This window comes from Gekko japonicus, unplaced genomic scaffold, assembly GCF_001447785.1.
Source record: "Gekko japonicus isolate JY-2015 unplaced genomic scaffold, Gekko_japonicus_V1.1 scaffold563, whole genome shotgun sequence".
Classification (NCBI taxonomy): Eukaryota; Metazoa; Chordata; class Lepidosauria; order Squamata; family Gekkonidae; genus Gekko; species Gekko japonicus.
The window spans coordinates 833263-855853 of record NW_015166439.1 but is presented as its reverse complement, the minus strand read 5'-3'; the positions used below and the strand labels follow the sequence as shown (position 1 = coordinate 855853).

General features: G+C 44.6%; 1 protein-coding gene across 1 annotated transcript in view; it reads right to left on the bottom strand.

Moving 5' to 3' along the window:
• CAPN1 (calpain 1) overlaps positions 1–22591 on the bottom strand; it is a 71690-nt gene that overhangs the window by 2144 nt on the left and 46955 nt on the right. The window contains exons 7-21 of the mRNA XM_015411948.1: positions 22272–22355; positions 18637–18722; positions 16798–16872; positions 16527–16687; positions 14925–15100; positions 14500–14511; positions 11675–11886; positions 9816–9855; positions 8638–8703; positions 7952–8009; positions 7568–7632; positions 4844–4912; positions 2548–2626; positions 1342–1458; positions 62–120 (exon numbers count right to left, since the gene is read on the bottom strand). Coding sequence (XP_015267434.1) covers positions 62–120; positions 1342–1458; positions 2548–2626; positions 4844–4912; positions 7568–7632; positions 7952–8009; positions 8638–8703; positions 9816–9855; positions 11675–11886; positions 14500–14511; positions 14925–15100; positions 16527–16687; positions 16798–16872; positions 18637–18722; positions 22272–22355 — 1359 coding nt within the window. The remainder of the gene's footprint in view (positions 1–61; positions 121–1341; positions 1459–2547; positions 2627–4843; positions 4913–7567; positions 7633–7951; positions 8010–8637; positions 8704–9815; positions 9856–11674; positions 11887–14499; positions 14512–14924; positions 15101–16526; positions 16688–16797; positions 16873–18636; positions 18723–22271; positions 22356–22591) is intronic.

Sequence of the window (22591 nt, the reverse complement as noted above, 5' to 3'; positions counted from 1 at the left end):
AAAATCAAGTTATGTTAAAGTTAAAAGTTATAAATAAAGTTGAAAAAAAAACACACATTACCTTAAACAAGTCAAAGGTGACGATTCCATCTCTGTCAGTGTCCAGGGCTTGGAAGAACCCTGGTAAAACAGACACAGAAAGAGAGAGAGAATTAAACTCAAAACAGGCTGGCTGCAGGGTTTCTCTGGGAAGCAAACTGAGATAAGGTCCAAAAACTCCAAAGCCAGAACCTGAAGAACTGTCCAAGGAAGAACCCGGTATTTCTCCCCCCCCCCATTCCCTCTGGCAAACCATTTGGAAATTTAATGGAGTTTCAAAAGCAGGATGTAATATGGAGGTGGCAATGTCTTAAAGCCAAAACACATTCTGAGGGCTAGCACTTGGACATGCAAAAGTTGGACTCTGGACCTGAGCATTCGCTAGCTCTCAGTTTAGTTTTATAGTCCTGGACATTTTAAAAGTAGTTAGCTATACATACTTCTTTTTTCCATAGACTCGTCTTCCTTCATTGGCTTTGAGCAGTTCAACCAGTGATAGTGATCCTTCTGCTTGCCCTGCACTTCCATGCACAGCCTATCAGGGTTGCCCGGAGGGTTTATGGGACCTGGTACAGAGGTGACATTGGGGCCCCTGCTGCTACTCCCTACTATTACCCATGTGAATCTGTACAAAACTGGGGGACGGCATGGGAGAATCTTTGTATGCACTGACACTATCATTTCTGCTGCCCAGATTCTACCTTACTGAACACGGTTTAAACTCCCTTATTGTTGCTGTATAGTGAGCAATATCCTCCCTTGCAGTTTCCCAAGAATAGATTTACAGCCAGATTAAGACTGACCAAAGAAGGGGAAAAAATTCACATAATTTGTTCCAGACTAAAATGCTTGTGATCCTGACTTTCCCAAGCTCTTTCAGAGGCACAACTCAATAATGTTCACTTTTAAAACACTTCCCACAGACATGTCACTATCATATGAATAACTTCTGTCAAAATATAGCTCAAGGTGGACAGCCGTGTTGGTCTGAAGCAACAGAACAAAGTTAGAGTCCAGTGGTACCTTTTAAGATCAATAAAGTTTCATTCACGGTGTGAGCTTTCGCGTGCATGCACACATGTGTTTCCACACAGAAGTTCACACCTTGAATAAAATTTTGTTGGTCTTAAAGATGCTTTGTTCTGTCAAAATAGGTTGCACATGCCCCATGAGCCACCCTTGCTCAGGTGTGAAGGTGAAACTCCTGCTGTACCAAGAGTGGTGGTCCAAATGCCACCATGAACCTGCCTGATAGATGGCACAAGCTAAAGAAAAGAGATAGCCTAAGAAAACAGCACTCACGGAACATGGTTTCGAGCCGCACTATGCAGCAAACAAAATTGTCAAAGTCGATGGCCAAATCTGGCTCAGAATAGCGGGTGATGATCAGCTCGTACAGCTTCTTGTTGAGCTTGAAGCCTGCCAGGACACACACAACAAAGATGCATTTAGTCTAGAAACCAAGCTACCTTAAAAATGGCTGTGCAATCACATATTCAGAAAGCAGAAAAGCTACTCCACCTTAGAGAGCAACAAGATTTTTGGAGTATAAGCTTTTGAGAGTTAAAACTCCGTCAGAGCTTTGACTCTTGGAAATTTGTACCCCCCAAAATCTCATTGGTTTCTAAGCTGCTACTGGACTTGAAACTAGCTGTTCTACAGCTACCCTCTGAAAGAAAGCAGAAAGTTATACACTTGAAAATCCCATAGTGAGAGGAGAAAGGATGCTTTCTCACACAGTTAAGTGGCAGCTGCTGTCCAGTTTTGGGCTGCATGAGTGAGGTGACCCTGTGGGTCTTCCCCACATGATCAGCCTCACCTGTTTGGCTGCATCATTCACACACAGCCCTTGCTACGAGGAATTCCACAGTGGCACAGAGGATTTTTTAAAAACCCAAACACCCTTACATTGAGTAAAAACCACTAAGCATGAACGAGTGGGAGGTGGGCAGAGATGACCCATGAGGCCCAGTCCCTCAGGAAGTTCTTCTGAGAGATTCCCCAGTTCAAGTAACAGGAGCTGCCCAGGTAGCATTCATTTCAGTGAGGTTTGTGCACAAAGGATCCCAGTGGCTTGAACCCTACATTAATTAGTGGATAGGGTGGGGACACTGGATTTTCTGCCTTAGGCACCAAAATTTCATTTTGCTGGCTTTGGGTCCAAAAAACGAAAATAAGTGAAATGTCATGTGGGCCCAAAGAAGATTCCAAGATATTGTTAGATAGGGAGGAGATCAGAAAGGGCATCAAGATCCACTTACCCCTTATTTCTCTTGCACCTTTTAGGATCTGTTCCCTCCTTGGAAATAATCAAATGAGACCCCCTCCCCCTTCCAACTTCTTGTCCCTGCTACTGGTCTCTGAGCTAAATGGGCTTCTCAGTTCTGAAAAGTGATAGGCTTTTAATTCTGCAAGGGTTGGTTTTTTTTTTTTTTGCGAATTGCCCTAAGGACTATTTTGGTTGTAAAGCAGCATAAGAACTGAATAAAAGAAAATGAGACACGTCACCTGCAGCCTCCAGAGCCATCCGCATCTCATAGGCACTCATGCTTCCTGACTTATCAAGATCAAATTTCCTGAAGACCACCTTAAAATATGAGGAGAAAGATACCAAAACAAAACAGTGAGTCCAGCCTCCCAGAACTGAGGGCATCCTTAAGCAGCTCCCCCAAAGCACCAAGAGTTTTGCAACTCTTGTTGAGTGAGTGTAAAAGAAGAGGGAGCCACAAGATTGTGTGCATGTGTGTGGACCTTCTGTCCTTAGCGGGCCAAAATTGAGGCCCACTTCATGTATCACCAGTAAAATGTAGTGCCAATTCTTTTGCCTGACTAGTACGCTCTGGATTGTCCTGCCTGGGTCTGAGAAATCTGTTCCCATCTCTGACCTGAGACCCTGGAATAAACCCCTTTGATGTAACATAGCCAAGTTAACCTTGGGTTTGGCCCAGCAATTCACAGAATTTTATTCATGAAGGTAAAGAAAGATTTAAAAAGCAATATACTTCCACTGGTAGTTCAAGCACACAGAAAATAAGAAAATTCTCACTCTAAATACACTTACAACATATCTTTATCGACTCTTTGTTATTTTTGTCACGGATGTTGTTTTTGGATTTCCTGGTAATCTTAAAATGGGCAGTGCAAGACCCTGTGCGGCTCCAGATTGCTAATGAGCAGGGCTTCCTGTGTTAATGAATGACCGCTCACCCACACAGCTTAGGGAACACTGCGAGTCCTGACCTTCTTCAACCAATCATTATGCTGTCTCTGAGGTAGATTCTGGATGAGAGCAAGCTCTCTTCCTCTCACAACCACATCCAGCTGAATTGAGTGAGATAATTAGGAAGGCTTGAGAAACATCCTTGAATAGCTAACTGGTGTGGGGGGGGGGGATGAGGACACCTGTTGCTAACAAACCAGAAAGAAAAAAAAATGTTTAGCAGAACTTTCCCCTGAAGATGGCATCTCTCTTGACATGGATGAGGGATTGATGTGGCTACAAGGAAGCAACAGTCACACATATGAGTAAATTATGAAGTCAAGCAAGAGACCAGTATAGAGTCATGGCTAACAGCCTGGCCACATGTTACTCTCATTATGTGACAAACACCCATGTGTAATCCTGCCTGTTGCAAATTCTGGACTCTCTCTCAGAGACCGGCACAGAAATCTGGAGGAGTATTATAGAGGGCCTGCCCACCTTTCTCCACACACTGTTTACCTCTGCCTATGTTTCCTTAGGAACTAATTGTTGCTTCTCTTCCCCCTTCCACACCCTTAAGGATGGGGGGGGGGAGAGAGAGAGAGAGAGACAGAGGGAGAGGGAGGGAGAGAGGGAGGTGTGGCTGGTTAGTGGCTCCCTGGCAGCCTCCAGAATTATCAGCAGTCAGGACTTGGCTTAACACAGGGCTATTTTGGGGCAGGAACGCACAGGAACGGAGTTCCGGCTGGCTTCAGAGTTGGCCACGCCCACTACAGCCAAAACCTCTGCATGTGTGGCTACAGAGGAAAGGCCTGGAGAGCGACCCACCCCCGGCAACTCCAAGGCGGGCAGGCCAGGGGGGCCCCTGGAAGGATCGGGGGGGCATTTAAATGCCTCGCCATGCCTTCCCCGGCCTGTCCACAGGCCCAGGCCGTCTTGCCTGGGCTCCCCGCAGCCGCGGGGCCCCCGGGCAAGCCAAGGGAAGCCAATTTAAACTGCCTTCCCTTCCCTTCAAGAGCCGGCTTACCCGGGGTCCCTGCAGCTGCGGGGCACCCGAGCAAGCCAAGGGAAGGTATGGGGGGGCCTAATATACTAATGAACTGTGCTGTCAGGGGTGTGGCCTAATAGGCTAATAAGTTTCTGCTGCTGGGTGTGGCCTATTATGCTAATGAGTTCCTGCTGGGCTTTTTCTACAAAAGAGCCCTGCACATGGCTATTCTTGATGTGATGAATGTAATGTAGTCAAAATCTCAGAGACTGAGCTTCAGCTGGAGGTTTGGATCCTACCACGCTACTGAGCAAAGTCTGAAGCCCTCATCCAGCCTCAAGAGCCGAATGGAAGAGCCACTTAAAGTTCCTGAGATTAGAGGGCAGAATCATCAGAATGATTCTTTTCATTCTTGTCTTTATCTGATCTTTTAACATGCTGATTGTAGGTGTCTGCTATTTTTGACAACTCATTGAATAGCGATTTTTAATATTTTTTTAAATAGAAAAGCAGCAAAGGAATGCTATAAACTGGTTAATGAGTGACGTAAACAATCCAATCAATCAATCGGCAGCCATTTCCTCCGCAGGCAAGAGGGGAAAGACTGTACTTACCAAATAGTTCTTAATTTTGGTCCACAGGATGTTGAACTCCACAAGTCCAAGTTTCCCATTCCCATCTCTCTGTTCAAGGAGGTTGCTGTTAAGGAGACACTCTTGTTGGAATACCACATGTTCCCATTGACCATCACCCCAAAGAACCTCGCCAAGATCCAAAGAACTATACAGGTAGTGTCATGCGCCAAAAGCAGGCCTTGGATTTCCTCAAAGAGCAGCCCTTCCACACATCTCAATTGTGCAACATGGCTAATCAAGTCTGAAAGTGAGGATAGCAATCAGGGGCAGCTTGGCTTAGGGGAGAAAGTCTGCATCCTGCCCCATCACACCTGTGGGGACCGGCTTAAGAATAGAAAGAGAGCCACTGAAGCATCACAGCTTTGGACCAGGAAGTCCTTGGCTCATGTCTCTGCTGGAAACTAACTGCATAGACAAGTTCCTCTCTCGCATTCATTTCATTTCATTTCATTTATTAGATTTATATCCCGCCCTCCCCCGTAGGGCTCAGGGCGGCTTACATAGTAAAAGATCTTACCATAGTAAAACATCAATTTAAATTACATTTAAAACAAGTTATACAGTTTAAAAACAATAAATACAATACATTAAAGTGCTCAACAATCTCAGCGCCGGAGCCTCGGGAGATGTCAACCGCATCCACTTCCAACACCCTGGTAGGCATTCCATGTCCTTAGTATTGGGTGTCAATTCCGGTGTTTCTTCATTCCATCCTAGGGCCCTTCCCCCCCCAATGATGGTAATAGCAGGGGGGGCAGCGGCCCCTAATCGAAAGCCTGGTGGAAGAGCTCCGTCCCATCCTCAGCCCATCTGTAATGTGGGACTGCCTTTGAAAAAGATTCACTTATAGAAGCAAAATTGCCAGTTTTGAGGTAAGTTGTTATAGGGAATTCATGTCACCAGTTTTAAAAGTTACACTTGCTGTTGTTTGGCTTCCAGGTCCAATTCAATTGCTGGCTATTAATTATTAAGCCCAAAGTGTACTTAAGGGACCACTGGCTGTACTGTACTGGGCACCGACCTTCTAAAGTCAAGCTATAAGGGACTGGGACTTTTTGGTTACAGGACCCTGATTACAAAAAGCACTCCTCAAATCTATTAGTTAGGAGCTGATACTTCTAAACTTTTGGCATCAGGTTTCCTCCCAGGCATTTTGTCGAGATTTTGATTCTGGGGTGTTTATGGCTGGTGCAATGAAATCTGGTAAGCGTACTTGCCACAAATGTGGATTGTTGCAAATGCTATGCATTTCATGGTCTAAAGGATTTTTATGGGGGGAAACTCTATATAAAAAATAGAGAAAGGGAAAAGTGTGCAGGAAAAATGTACTGAGACCTGACACACTTTCATTGCATATTGGAACAGAAACAACCTTAATGAGCATGCAAAATACATTATCTTAAAAGTATATCTGAACTTTTTTTTTTCTGTCTAAATAACGCCTTCTTTTTCAAGGGTAAGGAATTACTTTTTTAGTAGAAATATTAATGTGTCATGGTTAATATCTCTCCTTATATATAATTGAATAGTGGGTGCCAAAGTTCTAATTCTAAAATGCACTCCCTTAGTGTATGGCTGATGGCACTGCTCCTCAGCATATATCACCACCAATCAGAAGGCAAAGCCCGGGTCCCGCCCACACCACAACTGCTGCGACAACCTGGTCTTTTGCATATGGAAGCTGATTGGACTTCACTCCATTCCACACCTCAAACTCCCCCCCCCCCGCAAGGCAGTTGGAATGTCAGTTGCATATGGAATCTGCTGTATTCTGGTGGTGTGCAGGTCCCAGATTCATGTTTTAAAAGCAGACTGACACTGTTTGCCCAAAGCCAGAGCACTCTCCCAGAGCCTCTTTCTAGATCTCGTTGTATTTATTTCCACAACGGGCCTTATTTCTAGTTTTCAATAATGGGTGACTGGTGTAGTGCACTCCATGAAGGGCTGGGGTCTGTAACTGAGATATGGAACATCTATGCTTTCTCTTTTTTAGAATTGTTTATTGACAGTTTTAAAAAATCTTTCCCATCAAAATGTGTTCACCTGCCTCCAGAGCTTCCATAAACCACTGCTAACTATCTAAAGGAAGCTGTAGAAGCCATTATTTTAAAGGAGATCCACAGACACACAAGTGGCTAGATAGTCTCTGTTCTTTCAAATAATTTGGAATCAAGTCCATGGCTAACAGATATTAAAATCCTCTTTCCTGGGAGCATGATACAAGCATTCTAACTGCCATGGGCGAAAAAGGTCATGTGAAATCATCAAGGGATTTTTGAGGTGGGTTCCTGAGATGGCCAGCTACCACCTCAACATATCACACGTGCATGATAGCGCTAACAAACAAATATGCCACGTGAAAGCAATGACTGTCTTGTCTGTCTAGACTAGACATCAAAAAAGTACTGCAGAAATGTGAAGTATTATAATCAGTGTTCCCTCTAAGCAGTGGAGTCTCGTGAGCAAAAATTCTACTTTGTGAGCTACTGGCATTCAAGTTGTGAGTGAGCAATTTGGCTCCTGCAGAAATTAGTTTGCTCTGGAGCCCTCCTTCCTGAGCTGAGACAAAAATGTGTGAGCCGGAGGCTAAAAAACTGTGAGCTAGCTCACACTAACTCAGCTTAGAGGGAACACTGATTATAATTATCATTAACAACAGTATTGCTATTTTTACTATTAACCAAAACCACAGAAGAAGGATACATCCATGAGATTCACCATACTCCGGCAGGACTCTATGCTGAAACCTTTTGACCGAAGGTCTTTATCTGCAATTTAAAGCAAGTGAGTATGTTTAGAGCTTGCTTTTTCTTATCTTTTTGCAAGGAATGTGTTGCCAGCCACTATGATGTATTGGGAGAGCACAATAGCGGGAAGAAGTACAGAGCTGAGTGTGCAGACACTGAACAGAAAACCTTCCCTGAAGCTCTGACTCTGGAAGGTCCCCACGTCAGGGATCCTGCCTGGAGCTGCAGCCTCAGAAATCCCTGCAATATGCAAGCCATTCTTCTGCACAAATCCCAATGATGATGGACATTTTATTCATTGCCATAAAAGGAAGGGACAGGGGAAGAGGCAGAGACTTACGTTTGCCCATGATCCTGTTGAGGATGGTCTGCAGTTCGCGAACACTGATTTCCATATCCTGAAAGAAAGGGCATGTGAAAAGAAAAAAACAACCCAGCATTTTACACAGAGATGTAAACCCAATTGATTATCCTAATCTGTCATCCCCATAAAGCTACACAAAAGATGACCACTTCTATCACAAACTGCTGGAAGCTGCCTGCTGTGCCTACTCCATACCCCCTTCTGCCTCCCTAGGGGGGCAACACAGGGACTACCACGCCAGGGTTATAATTTTCCCGGGCTGCTGCCATTTCAAACATATATTAATTGATCAAGAACATCTGTGGCTAACACCATGCCCTATGGAATAAAGTGCCTGGACTGATAATCTTTTTTCCAAGTGTTTCTCCTTTTCCTTGGTTTCTCCCTTTAAGCGTTTTCTTCTTTGTTAACAACAGCTTATTTTACATTTATACCCTCCTCACTAAAGGTTTAACTGAAAGTGTTTAATTGAGAGCTTGGTGCAGGGGTGTGGCTAAGAACGAATTACAAATCCAGCAATCCTTGGTTTGAATCTCACTCGTTACTAGGAGGCCTTAGGTAAACCTCACAGCCTCAGTTCCTCCATCTGTAACATGGAAATGAATTCACATCTGCCAAAGTTCTCTCTACGTTCCCCTTCACTGTTATTTCTGCACACTTACCGCTCCAGCCAGCTGCCTGAAGAGTTGCTTGAAACCTTCATCAATTTCTCCTTCCGAAAGCACTTTCTGGGGAGCAAGAAGAGGTAAAGTCAACATGCAGAGAGATCAGAAGCGTTACATTGTCAGGCTCAGGGCCCCCAATGCCTCAGGCAGACAGAAATCTCTCTGACTAGGGCTACAGGTGGGCCCCCCCCCCCCCCCCCCCCCCAGTTAGCAGCCACAGTCAGCTGGGGACATACAGAACCAAGGGTAGCAGGAAAGGGGAATGACTGACCGAGAGCCTATTTGCACGGTCAAAGAAGCCCCATCAAGTAGAATGGAGAGGCAGACAGATCTGACATACAGGGCATAGCTCTGCTGCACAATCATCCTAAGCACCTGGAAATCATCTGGGAAGATTGAGAGCCAAAAATCAATCCAGGTGTCATCAGTAGGTACTACCAGTGCACACAGTCAATTCAGGCTGGCCGGGGAGATGCTGAATGTGCAGTTAACTTAAGAAATCCACGATCACAAGATGTGACTAGCATAGAGGGCTTTAATGTGTTTAGTGTACTTTTATTTATTCTAGAAACAGTATTATACTCATTCATGAAGGAGGACAGGTTTATTAATAATCATCTGCAACTATTATTACACAGGACTTCCATGTTCCTAAGCAGCACAGCTTTCATTACCAGACAGTGGGAACGAACAACAATGGGCAGCCATCCCCTTTGTACCTTTCTTGTCAGCTTCCTGGAGGCATCTATCTAGCTGCTGTCAGCCTTTGTCTGATACAGCAAGGCACTATTAAGGTACTTTCATGGAGTATGGAACTGCAAGGGGCCGTGAAAGCTTGATGGAATCTCCTGTTCAGAGGCAGTCTACCTCTGAATTCATGGGGACAGCTATTGCTTTCCTGTTCTGCTTTGAGACTCCAGCTAGCTTCTAATGGGGAAAAGGATACTGGACTACATGGACCTCAGTTTGTTTTGGGAAAATATATTTCATTTTCTCATGTGCTGGCTGCCCCAGCTTTAAGTCAAAATGGCCTCCATGATGTGAGAACAGGGCACTGCTATAGACGGGATCTGCTTGGAATGCCTAAGCTGAAAGACAGGCTTTCCCATTTACTCCAGAATACAAATCTAAGCCTTCCTTCTTATAACAGGGTTTTGCTAGAACGGAGTTCTTACCTCATCTGGCAGGGTAGCCTGGATCTGATCATCCATTTCCCTACGGAAGAAGAATGAATGCATTAAAAAAGATCTCAGCACAGAAACTTAAAACTTTGCAGAATACACAGAGATGAGTAAATGTTACAGGGCATAATGAAGGGGGAAATCCAAAACCTAAGGCGAGAAAGAGAAGGGGAGAAAAGTGAGAGAGGCTTTCAACAGGGTCTCTCCTGGGAATTCATGAGGTGAGTGTCCCTCAACATGAGCAGAATGTATCATTTGCCAGAAAGTAATGCTAGTCAACCCCAATTAAATTAGGAGAAGCTGCCCAGATTTAATTCATTTCAGTGAGGCTTATGCACAAGAAGGTACCAGTAGCTTGAACCCTGCATTAATTAGTGGAAGGGGGGCATTCTGATTTTCTACCTTAGGCACCAAAAATGTATTTTGCTGATGTATAGGATTCTGCCCCTCAAGCCGGTCCAGGAATTAGAGGGAATCCTATACTTTTACAATACAACCACCCAGAGAGGTAGGCTACCCTCTCTGGATTCAGAGCAATATGCCACCAGAACCTCTACAATAATCCCCCTCCGAACCTGAGATTAGAGGTTCAAAATCTCAGTTGGCATGTAGGGTTTAACAGATTAGCAATTCTTCCCAGAGATGCACGCTTAATTCTTACAAAGGTAGTTTATAGGGTGAGTAGAAGGCACAGGAGTTTAGCCTTGGAACTCAGTTTCACATCATAGACCATTTAAAAACAAGAATAAGTTTTTATTCAACACAGAGCATTGCAATTAGACCATAAAGATTTCAAAATAACAAGCCTAAGGCAGTTTGCCTTGACTACGCAGTAAAAGATACATATTTACCAACTTCAGGAATCCATCAGTCCAAATAGTCCAAGGGATTTTGAATAACAATCCCATCTTTGCACTCCATGTGCTTTAAGTCACAAAGCAAGTCTGTGTTCTCCAACAGACCGCATGGCAAGACAGCATTTCCAAGTGCAATAAACAAGCACAGAGCAGAGAGAACAGAACAGAACAAGAGCAAGAGCAGCAGAGAACACAGCTCTCTCAAATTGGGAATGACCAGTTATAGACCCATTCCAATCACAATCAGCTGTGGCCATGCTGCCAACTGCGAGTGGACATGGGTGTGTCCAATTCTTGGTTGTCATGGGTGCAAGTGGGGATAGGCTGGATGTCCGGAGACTTCCTCTGCAGTCAGGTGACCCCAAACTCCAGTCTCCCCATCAGCTAGGCTACGTGACTTTTTGCACGCTGGCCTAGCTTCCAGCATGGAAGTGTGAAGAATGTGTAGTTATATGGCATGCAATTGAGGCCATGGGGCCCACCATTTGGCTTGTAACAGGAAACAAGGCATAGCCTGTTATCAGAAAGATATCACAGGAGAATGCAGGAAATGTTTAGAAATCAATATTTCTGTTATCAGAAAGATATCACAGGAGAATGGAGACATTTAGAAATCAATATTTCTATACAGAAAGATATCACAGGAGAATGCAGGGACATTTAGATATCAATATTTCTATACAGCTGACTTAGGGTTCAAAAGAGGAAAATGTGACACATCATGCAGGTTAAAAGATTCCAAGATACTGTTAGGTGGGGAGGGGATCAAAAAGGGAATCAAGATCCACTTTCCCATTATTTCTCTTGCACTTGTTAGGATCTGTTCCCTTCTTGGCTGTTACCAGATGACCTGCCCTCCTCCTTCCAACTTCTTGGCTTTGCTGCCAAGTAGGGTCCCTTAGGCCAACTGGGTTTCTTGGCTCTGAAAAGTTATATGCTTTTAATTCTGTTACAGTTTTTTTGTAAGTCACCTGACCCTGAGAATTGTCGACTTACACTGTCCCAGCTTTCTTCTCAGAGAAGACCCGGAGCACAAAGTCTCCTTCCTTGTTAGGCTCAAAGGTGGAAGGCACCACAATGTACTCGCCCGGCGGCAGCTTGAAACGCGTGCTGACTTCGCGCAAGTTGATGAACTGCTCTGAGCGGGCCCGCGAGGAGTTTGACAGGAAGAAGTCTCGCTTCAGGTGGACTGAGGGCTGACCCGCACACTGACAGAGAGAAAGAAGGGACAGGTTGAAGTGTTTTATCTGTTTACCCTCCCCATGTGAGCTTTAAGCGACATGGGACTCCCCTTTGGACACTGTAAGTACTCGGCCATATTTCCAGCATGATACAGTGGATGGTGGGTTGGACTTACCCCAGAGAGACCTAGATAGAAATCATGAAATTTACTCTCAGCCATGAGTTGAGTGGGCTTTCTTGGACTAATGACTGCTATCTTCAAATCTACACTACCTCTCAAAGGTTGTTCTGAGAACAAAACTGGGGGAGTATACAACAACTATGTACACGGTGATTCTTGGGGGAGGACAGGGAAGTCCAGAGAAGGAGGGCTATGCCTCCCCAGCCCCCCTGCAGCCATGTGGCTATTGCTTGCCACAAGTGTTGATCCTTGCAAATGACTCAGTAGTCCCACACTCTTAACAGGTAGCTGTCACTATACCTGTCCTTTAAATATCTTAAGCAGAATCTGATAGGCCCACTTCTGCCTCTTTCCATCTCCCACACACACACCTGTTTCAACTGAGAGTTGGCATAGTTCTTTTACACCCAAGCAATCTGGGGACAAACCCAGCTCTCTTCAGTAAAAACAAGATTAACTTTATCTGTGTAAATTCAGCTGGGTAGCCATGTTGGGTCTGAAGCAACAGAAGAAAGTTTGAGTGGAGTGGCACCTTTAAGACCAACAAAGTTTAATTCTGGGTATAAGCTTTTGTGCGCATGCACACTTCTCCAGATTATTTGTGTAAAAAAGGAAGGATTCCAGACTCATGTGAAGATGCAAAACTGAGTTAAAACACCACAGTCAGCTACGCACCCTAACCAACCTAGCTCCCTAGCTTAATGGTTTTCTGCAGATCCTGAGACACATCAGCCTGCCACGGGCCTATCCCACAAGAGACACCCTCTTCCTTTGCTTGCTCTTGCGAAAGGCAATAGTAGCCTCCCCTTCAAGGCTTTATCACTCTAGTTATTCATACCCCCTTGCATGGATAGGTGTTCTTTTTCTGCTCTGACTGCAGCTAAGCCAATTAGGTGATTCCTTTTGGAAGAGGAACCCTACCATTTTCTCTAGGGTTTTATGACTCATTGTCCTGTTCCCACTCTGACTAGAGATGCTGCCCATAGGCCTAGTCTGGTCTTGGAGTTTAATTAGGAACTAGAAGATCATGGAGGCCAAGTTGGGACTCAATAAATAGCCTGAACTTCATGGAGGAAGAGTGTGATTTATTTATTTATTAAGTATGAAAAAAAATGGTAGTGGCACAGTCACTAGGCAGAAAGACATGGTGTGGTGTTAGTAGCTCGTGAGGGTGGACTTGGCAGACACAAGCAGCAGCAGAGTAAACTCACAGGTTTCTTGTGATCAGAAAGCCGGGCCTTGGCATCTTCAGCTGAACACAAGTATGAAGAGGATGCAGAGAGGAGGCGGGACACGGAGGCAACATTACCATTCCTGGATGTGTTCTGCTTCCCATTTATACTCATGTTCAACGGAAGATGCTAGCTGATCTCATAGGTTATACCTACACATGGATGTCATGTGTTTTATTTATTTATTTTTGTGTCAAAATATGGATACTTATAAGACTATCAACCATGGACATTTGCAGTCTACGTCAAGGAAGCTGTCCAGTAACGACCAGGTTTGGTTCCAGAAACTTTTGTACCTTTGGACTGTTTTATATCTACCACAACCAAATCTGTACTGGATTTTAGCTCTCAAAGTGCTTTTGCTTAGTGATCTTTCCGCATGCACAAGCAGCCAAACAGGAAGTCAATAATTTCATACTTGTTTCTAAGCAAGGCAGTGCAGAAGTCATGTGGCTACAGGACCAGGGATTTCAGATTATGCTCCTAAGCAGTATAAAGGCTTTTCTTGCACTTTCATATATGCTGAATAATGCACTTTCAATCCAGTGCAGCGATCATTTGCAAGTGGATTTTGCGATTTCACACAATACAATCCAGTTGCAAAGTGCCCTGAAAGCGGGTTCAAAATGCATTATTCAGCATGCGTGATTAATGGTTAAAGCAAGCAAATAATTTCCCCGCTTGTTCAGGAAATGCATGGGGAAACTGACCAAATCGGTGATTTAAACTAGATATTTGTTCTTGGCATTTTAAGTCTTTGTACTACATAAGAGTGGTATAATGATTCATGAACTGTGAAGCTCGGTAATTCCGTGTTCAAATCCCATAAACACTTTCAGGCAAGCCTCTCTCTTTATTAATCTCAGCCTCCAGCTCCACAATATAGTGATAAAAATGTTAGCCTGCTTTGCAAGTTGCAAACTGCAACCCTCATAGCCCAGACTAGCCTGGCCTCATCACAGTTTGGAAACTAAGTAGGACTGGTATTTTATCTTTTAAACAATTTGCAATAACACAGTAGGTCTAAAGTGCTGTATAAATTATATTATTAACTTTTCAGTCCTACCCCATCTCTTTTTTAAAAAACTGTGGACTCTAGATGTTGAACCTATTAAACCTTCTGCATGCAAAGCAGGTTCTCTACCACTGATCTCCCCCTCCATATATTTTGTGGGTGATCCACTTCATTAACTGAAGGCACTGGGAGTTGTTTTTTGTATACATACCTCAGGAGGTACCTGCAGAGAAGAAAAGAAGAAAAGACAGTAAGCTACATAGGCAACAGAATCAACACTAGCCCAAATCATCATAAGAAAAGTCCCCTGCTGGATCAAACCAATGCTCCATCTAGCTCCGCATCCTATTTCCCACAGTGGCAATCAAATGCCCCACAGGAGAGGCACAGAGGGCAATGCATCCAATCTGCTGCTATCCCCCCAGCAAATGACCTTCACAGATATACTGCCCCTGAACATTCAGCTATCTTGGTTAATAGGTATTGATGGACTTGTCTCGTTTAGTCTGGTTTTAATGCATGTCTAGTCTGCTTCTAAACTAGTGGTCATAAGCACACCCTTTGGCAGTGAATTCCACAAGTTAGTTACACATTCTTTTTGGATCCCAAGAGTATCCAGACAGCTTTCAATGTTACCTCATAGACTGCAAAGCCAATGGTCTCCATGTCTTTCCCAACTCGCCTCTCCTTGCGCCGGTGTTTCTGCATCAGTGCCAAAAGGAAACTGCACCCTGACTCTCTCCTCCCATCATCATCGTCATCATCCACCTCTTCGAGATTGATTTTGAACTGGGGGTTAATCCAGAACGTAGCTAAAGGAGAGAGAGGGAGAGAGAGAGAGATGGGATGAAGGCTCATGAAAGAACCAGAAAGATGCCCGAGGGTCACTGAGTCCGAACACCTCACCCCAAGACCTTGTGAGGTTTTCAGTTCAAACGATTTATTTATTTTATTATTTCAGCTTATATCCCGCTCGAACCCCCCAAGGGGTCTCTGAGCGGCTTACAGTTACTCTATTATCCCTATCTATGGCCACACATAGTCGGGGGGGGGGGGGACTGCCCTACCGGCACCCAGTGGAGGGACTTTTTGCTGTTCTTCTCTTTCCGGTTCGGCTTTTTATTGTCGGCTCGGCTTCCTGGTTTCCGGCTCCTATCCTTCTCCTTCTTGTGGTCTTCGGTGTCAGCTGTGATCGGCAGGCCCACCGGCGCGCAGTTCGCATTGGCGCGGCTTCGGCTCTGTCCATGTTGGCTCCGCCGCGCCTGCACCTCTACGTTCTTTGCGTCTCCTGGCTCCGCCTTCCGCCGACGTTCGGTCCACATGTTGATGTTGCGTCTGATCGCCATTTCGCCGCTTGCCACCGATGCTCCATCAGCCCCCACTTAGCAAAGTTATTTATATTCCAGATTTCTACCACTTACAGGTCTCCAAAGTGGAGAGCCATGGCTCAGTGGTAGAGCACGTGCTTTCCGTACAGAAGGTCCCAAGTTCAAGACAATGAGAAAGACCTCCACCAAAGACCTTGGGAGAACCCCTGCCACTCAAAGCAGACAAGGCTGTGTGTATTTTTCTCACAAATTCATATTAGATAAGCATATGGAGCAGAGGTCCATCAGTGGCTATTAGCCACAAGGTATAAATAGGGGCTCTGGGGCAAGTGATGCTCTGTCATCTTGGTGCTTGGGGGGGGGTCAACAGTGGGAGGGCTTCTAGTGTCCTGGCCCCACTGGTGAACCTCCTGATGGCACTGGTATTTCTGGCCACTGTGTGATACAGTGTTGGACTGGATGGGCCTTTGGCCTGATCCAACATTGGCATCTCTTATGTTCTTAGATTTTAATGTAATGGCTATGGTTTTAGATTATTTTCTGCTGTGTTTACATCACTGGCCCCAAACCATCAGGAATTTTCCAAGCTAGAATTGGCAATCCTAGACTGAATTATCCTCTACGCCCAAAAAAAATCCCTTGCACATCGATAATTAGAAGCCAAGAAGAGCTCTAGCCAGTTTCCTCTCCTAATATACCATTTTCTGTATGCAGGGGAATTTTTCCCCAAGTGAAAATATTCAAGCATACATCATAAACACACCCCAGCCTGCAATCTGAAGTGGTACAACCCAAATATTGGTTGGCCACCTCATGACATTCTTGTGTGTGCTAGGTCTTCACCACCTTCTTCGGGATTGTCAAAAGCTTTCCAAGGTGCCACCGCCATATCCCACACAACATGCGCTACCTGGAAAATTCCTGCAGCCACCTGCTGTGCTCCCCCGCCGCCAGGTGCCATCATACAGTGTGGTGTTCCACTTCCGGATTTTGCGTGACTTCAGTGCATCTGGAGTGAGGTTGCAGATCTCAAGGCGAGTGAATTCATGGAGGAAGTCCTGGAAGGACATCCTGTGGGGAGAAAAAAATTATAACGAGTGCAGAATTCATGTTCAGTTACTTGTGAATGTTTCAAAAAAAGGGGGGGGGGAACCCTTACAGGTTACGGAAATTACACCTACCAGAATTCTCCATCTTCCATTTTAATTCTTAGCTGCTGCCCCACAGAGGGTTCCACCACATTCCACTCCCCAGAACTGTTGAAAAAAAATTAAAGAGCTGTCAAAATGAGGCAGGAAATGAGCAGATTTTCTTCCAGGTTTCTACATGGGAGGCATTATGTTCCCTTTTAGCATGCAGCCTGGCTCACTTCCGAAAGTTACCTGCTGATATTTGCTATGTAGGCGCCGCTTCAAAATTAAACAGCAGGCATCTGCAGTCTGGACTACACTGCTTGTTCTCCAGTGAGCTCACCAAACTGAACTCTTTACACTGATATGGGGATCAAGAGCCAATGTGTTTATCTCATAACTTTGACTTAATTCATGCTAGATTTCACATTCAAGAACATGCTACTTTCATTTGCCACTTCTGCTTGGCAAACACACATACACATCAATTACAGGGCATGGAACTCCTTTTTCCAAGCACACTGAGTGAATCTCTAAATTCTAGTTGTGCTTTTCCATAAGGAGCACAAAAAAAAAACAGAAACAGCCTTTCTATCCCCACCTCCCTGCTACAGAAGAATCAGAAGGGAAGCACAACAATCCCTATGGAAACAAGTCAAGTTCATACCACAGGTGTTACACGTGTACATGCACACACGCTGTCTCTTCTCACCAAAATGGATGCAACAATAAACCATGTGGAAAAAAGCCTGGGGGATCCTCAGGCTCACGTGTTCCCTCTCCCTCTCTCCTCCTTCTGTATGTGGCTCAGAAGTTAATAATTTCTGTTTTCACAGCAAATCAGTTTGTCATTTTGTCTGAACCACAAACTGTGGTTTGTTTGCTTTCCTCCAAACCAGGAATAAACTAGGTGTGGAACAGTGTTCCCTCTAAGCTGAGTTACTGTGAGCCAGCTCACAGTTTTTTAGCCTCCGGCTCACACATTTTTGTCTTCGCTCAGGAAGGATAGCTCCAAAGCAAACTGATTTATGCAGCAGCCAAATCGCTCACTCACAACTTTAATGCCAGTAGCTCACAAAGTTGAAGTTTTGCTCACAAGACTCCACAACTTAGAGGGAGCATTGGTATGGAGGGCAAAAAAACCACCAAAAAAACCATAGTTTGCTATTTCAATGATATTTTACTTATTTTCATTTATATCCTGTCTTTCTCACTGAGAGTCATGGCAGATTATAATTTGCTGTGAAAGCAGAATTTTCAAGCCATGCACAAGGGGAGGAAGGAGGGAGAGGGGAGTGCGCAAGCTCCAGGATCCCCCAGGCTCATTCACATAACAAACAAACAAAGTGGTTTGTTGTTACACCTAAACTATAATTGCATGTGCCTATCTATCGCTAATATGCTGCAGTGGTTAGAGGGCTGGACTGGAGAGATCCAGATTCAAAGCCCCACTCAGCCATGAAACTGACAGGGTGACAGACAGCTATTCTTTTTCGGCCTAATCTACTTCACAGGAGGAGAGGAGAATCATGTATACCGTCTTGAGATCTTTGGACGAAGGGAGGGATACAAATTTGACAGGCAGACCTCTCATCCTGGCAAACGACTTAACTGATTTGCACAGAGATCAGGATACGGATGTCCATTTCTGGGCTGCGATCACAGGCACTAAATAATCCACTTTCAACCCACTTTCAATGCACTTTCCAACTGGATCTCACTGTGTGAACTGGCAGAATCCAGTTGGAAAGTGCACTGAAAGTTGATTGAAAGTGGATTATTTAGTGTCTGTGATTGCAGCCCTGGTCTCCTTCAGTCACAGGTATAGAGACAGAAGTTTTTAATGCAACTCCCCCCACCCCACAGACACACAAATCATTTGTTTCTTACCTGTCACTCCAAGGGCCAGTCCATTCCACCTCTCCCCATGGGTTTCGTATCCTTATCAGACTGACCCTCTGCCCTCGGTAGTTGATCTGTGAGAACACAGAGATGAGAAGAGATGCCAGTTAGAGATAAACTGTTGCCCAGGATGCTTGGAGGAAGGAGACAACACTGCATTTGAACTGAGTATGTATTTATCTAACCCTTCTTTAAAGCTTCCTTTCTGAATTACAATTTTGTGGATTAGTAAAGGCCGCTAGCAATGACCTGGCCACTGAGAGGGCATTTTGGGGAGGACATTCCCCCCCACACTGGGGGGCAGGAGAGGAGACAAGAAGTGGACAAATCATGAATTATGCACATACTTATATGTTATACTGGAAGACATCTAATTACTGCCCAAACCGTCTGAATATCATTATTGTGTAATGGAAGAAGTGCCCATGCACACAAAAGCTTATAACTTGAACAAAATTTTGTTGGTCTTAAAGGTGACACTGGACCCAAACTTTGCTCTGGTGCTTCAGACCAAAATGGCTACCCACCGGAATCTTTCATAGAGTCCTGGCACACTATTGTCACTAAATTAGCATTATACTGTGTGTGGTTGTGAGGTACTGTCAAGTTTCTTCAAAGTTCTGGTGGGCCTATGAATTAATGACCTCCACCATGTCCTTGTCTTAACAGGTATTCCTAGGTCTTACAAACGGAGTGCCATTACTTCCTTGACTGAGTCAATCCATTTCATGTTGGGTCTTCCTCTTTTCCAAGCATTATTGTCTTTTCCAATGACTCCTGTGTTCTCATATGTAATGTGACCAAAGTACGATAGGCCTCAGTTTAGTCATTTTAGCTTCTAGGGAGAGTTCAGGCTTGATTTGACTGAGAGCCCACTTATTTGTCTTTTTGGCAGTCCACAGTATCCATAAAACTCTCATCCAACACCACATTTCAAATGAATCCACTTTCTTCCTGTCAGCTTTCTTCATCGTCCGACTTTCACACCCATACACCGTGTCACGGCTCAGGTTGGGGTGTCACCTGACGCCGCCACCACTCTGGATTTAGGATCCCTTGAGAAGGCCCAGAGCACCCTCCCAAGACCTTCAGACCTCCCTTTTGGCCGAATAATAGGCGTGAGGACTAGGCAGAATACAACAAGGAAAAAGTTTATTTTATAGGAGATCAAACAAACAAGGTGCAGGAATAATACAGTAAGTGGGTGAAAAGAAATCAAATGCCCTAATGCGTCTAAATATACTGTCCCTAGCTCACTATCTCAAGTGGCCTTAGACTACTCACCCTTCCCTCAGGATGAGGGTCTCTTCCCCACAGCAGCCTCTCTTCTGGCTCTGTTCCCTGGGAAGAAGAACAGCTTTTCCTCTTGTACCAGTTCTTTTATTCCCCAGCCCTCTTCTTCCCTATTGGTCAAAATCGGTGCCAAAACTTCCCAAGGCCCTCTGGGGTTTGTAGGCCCAGCCTCCCCTACTGCTAGCCGGGCTCCCTGGGCCTAGTAGGCCTCTGGTGGCACAGCCCAGATCATGGCACACCGTAATGGGGAATATTGTGACATGAATTAATTTGATCTTGGTTGCCAGTGGCACACCTTTACACTCAAGGATCTTTTCTATCTGTCATTGTGTGGGGACATTAGCTGATATGGCCCAGAAGGACTTTGGGTTTTTCAGCTATACAAGAAGAATCTTCTAATGAATGAGTGCTTAGAATAAATTTGAAAATTGAAATTTTAAGGTCACTGGTATTGATCCTTGTGTTCAAGTCACTTGCAATTTGTAGTGAGGCTTTCATTAGGCCCTTATATGCTTTTTACTGCCTTTCTAATAAATACATGTATTTTTAATATAATTAGCTTACACTAGGTTTTTAATATTGACTCTTTATCAGGCTTCTTTCTTACCCTTGTGGTTCTTGATTTCAGATATTGGGTCAAGTTTGTTTTGCCTTCCCTGTGTCTTACTTCTTTTCTATCTCCTCCATGGCTGCCCTCCCCAGTCTCAATCTCCTTCTGGGTGCAGACTTCCTTTCAGTTGATGATGAAGCTAAGGAACGGAAAATCTTGAACTGCAGTTTCATCATCATCAACCTTAAAGTTGTGTAATTCCCCAGTAGTCATTACTCAGTCTTCTTGCTGTTCAGCTGTAATCCTTTGGCATTTTCTGCTTCAGCTTTCATCAGGAGTCGGTTCAAGTCTTCCCTGTTTTCTGCCAGTAACCTGGTGTCATCTGCATATCTCAAATGGATATAGAATGGGAGGGACTTGGCTTAACAGCAGCACATGTGAAACGGATCTAGGTGTTCTGGTTGATCACAAGCTAAACATGAGCCTGCAGTGCGATGTGCCTGTGAAGAAAGCTAATGCAATCTTAGGATGCATTAGCAGAAGCATTGTGTCCAGATCAAGGGAGGTGGTAGTTCCGCTCTATTCTGATATGGTCAGGCCTCACCTGGAGTACTGTGTCCAGTTTTGGGCACCACATTTTAGGAAGGATGTTGACGAGCTCGAGCGTGTCCAGAAGAGGGCAACCAGGATGGTGAGAGGGTTGGAATCCAAGACTTACGAGGAAAGGCTGAAAGAGTTGGGTATGTTTAGCCTGGGAAAGAGAAGGCTTAGAGGGGACACGATTGCAGTCTTCAAGTATTTGAAGGGCTGTCATGTAGAAGATGGAGCAGCTCTATTCTCTCTTGCTCTGGATTGCAAGACTAGATCTAATGGGTGGAAATTATAAGGGAGTCGTTACCGGCTAAATATCAGGAGAAACTTCCTAACTGTAAGAGTGGCTGAGCAGAGGAACAGTCTGCCTTGGGAGGTGGTGGCTGCTCCTTCGCTGGACGTTTTCAAGTGGAGGCTGGACGATCATCTTTCGGGTATGTTGTAGGTATGTAGGGCTATCTTTCAGCTATGCTCCTGCAGAGTGCAGGGGGTTGGACTAGATGACCTCCAAGGTCCCTTCCAACTCTAACATTCTATGAATGTGAACCTTCCACCAATGTTCCTTCCACCAATTTTGACTCCACCTTCATCTAAAGTTAATTCAACTTTCCTTATGATATGTTCTGCATTTAGATTGAAGAAACAGGGAGATCAAATGCATCCTTGTCTGACCCCTTTGCCAATTGGAAACCATTCTGTCCCTCCATATTCTGTCCTAACAGTAGCCTCTTGTCTGAAGTACAGGTTGCACATCAAAACAATCAGAGGCTCTGGCATACCCATTTCCTTTCAAACCAACCATAACTTTTCATGATCCACACAGTCAAAAACTTTGCTGTAATCTATGAAAAGCTGATTTCCCCCCCCCTGTAATTTTCTCATATGCTCCAGTAACCAATGTAAATTTGCAATATGATCTCTAGTGCCTCTTCCTTTTCTGACTCCACCTTGAACATCTGGCACTTCTCATTCCATATATGATAACAGTCTTTGTTGTAAGATTCTGAGCATGAGAAATTAATGCAGACTTTGATATCTCCGTTTTTCGGAATTGGAATGTAAACTGAATGTTTCCAGTCTGTGGGACATTGTTCGGTTTTCCATATTTGTTGGCAACGTTTGTTAAGATTTTGACGGACTCTGTTTCTGTGGCTTGAAATGGCTCTACAGTAGCCACCCAAAAGCTCACCTGCTCAGCTCCAGTGACAGAATAGGCATGGCCCTTCACCAGCTTCTTAAATGTGACAGCTTCCATGTCAAAAGCACTTGTGATCTGGGATTGGGGATTGATGGGGAAGGGGAGAGAAAAAAAGGGAAGAGGAATTTAAGTGACAACTTCCACAAGCTACTTCTTAAGAAAGCCTTGCTGAACTACCCATTATTACACAAGGACTCTCTAACAGCCCAAGTATTGTGCATCATGTAACTGGGCCTGAAGATCTGTCTAATCCAGCATCCAATTTCTAACCAGACAGAACCATGTCCGTTGCCTTGAGCTCCTTGGACAAA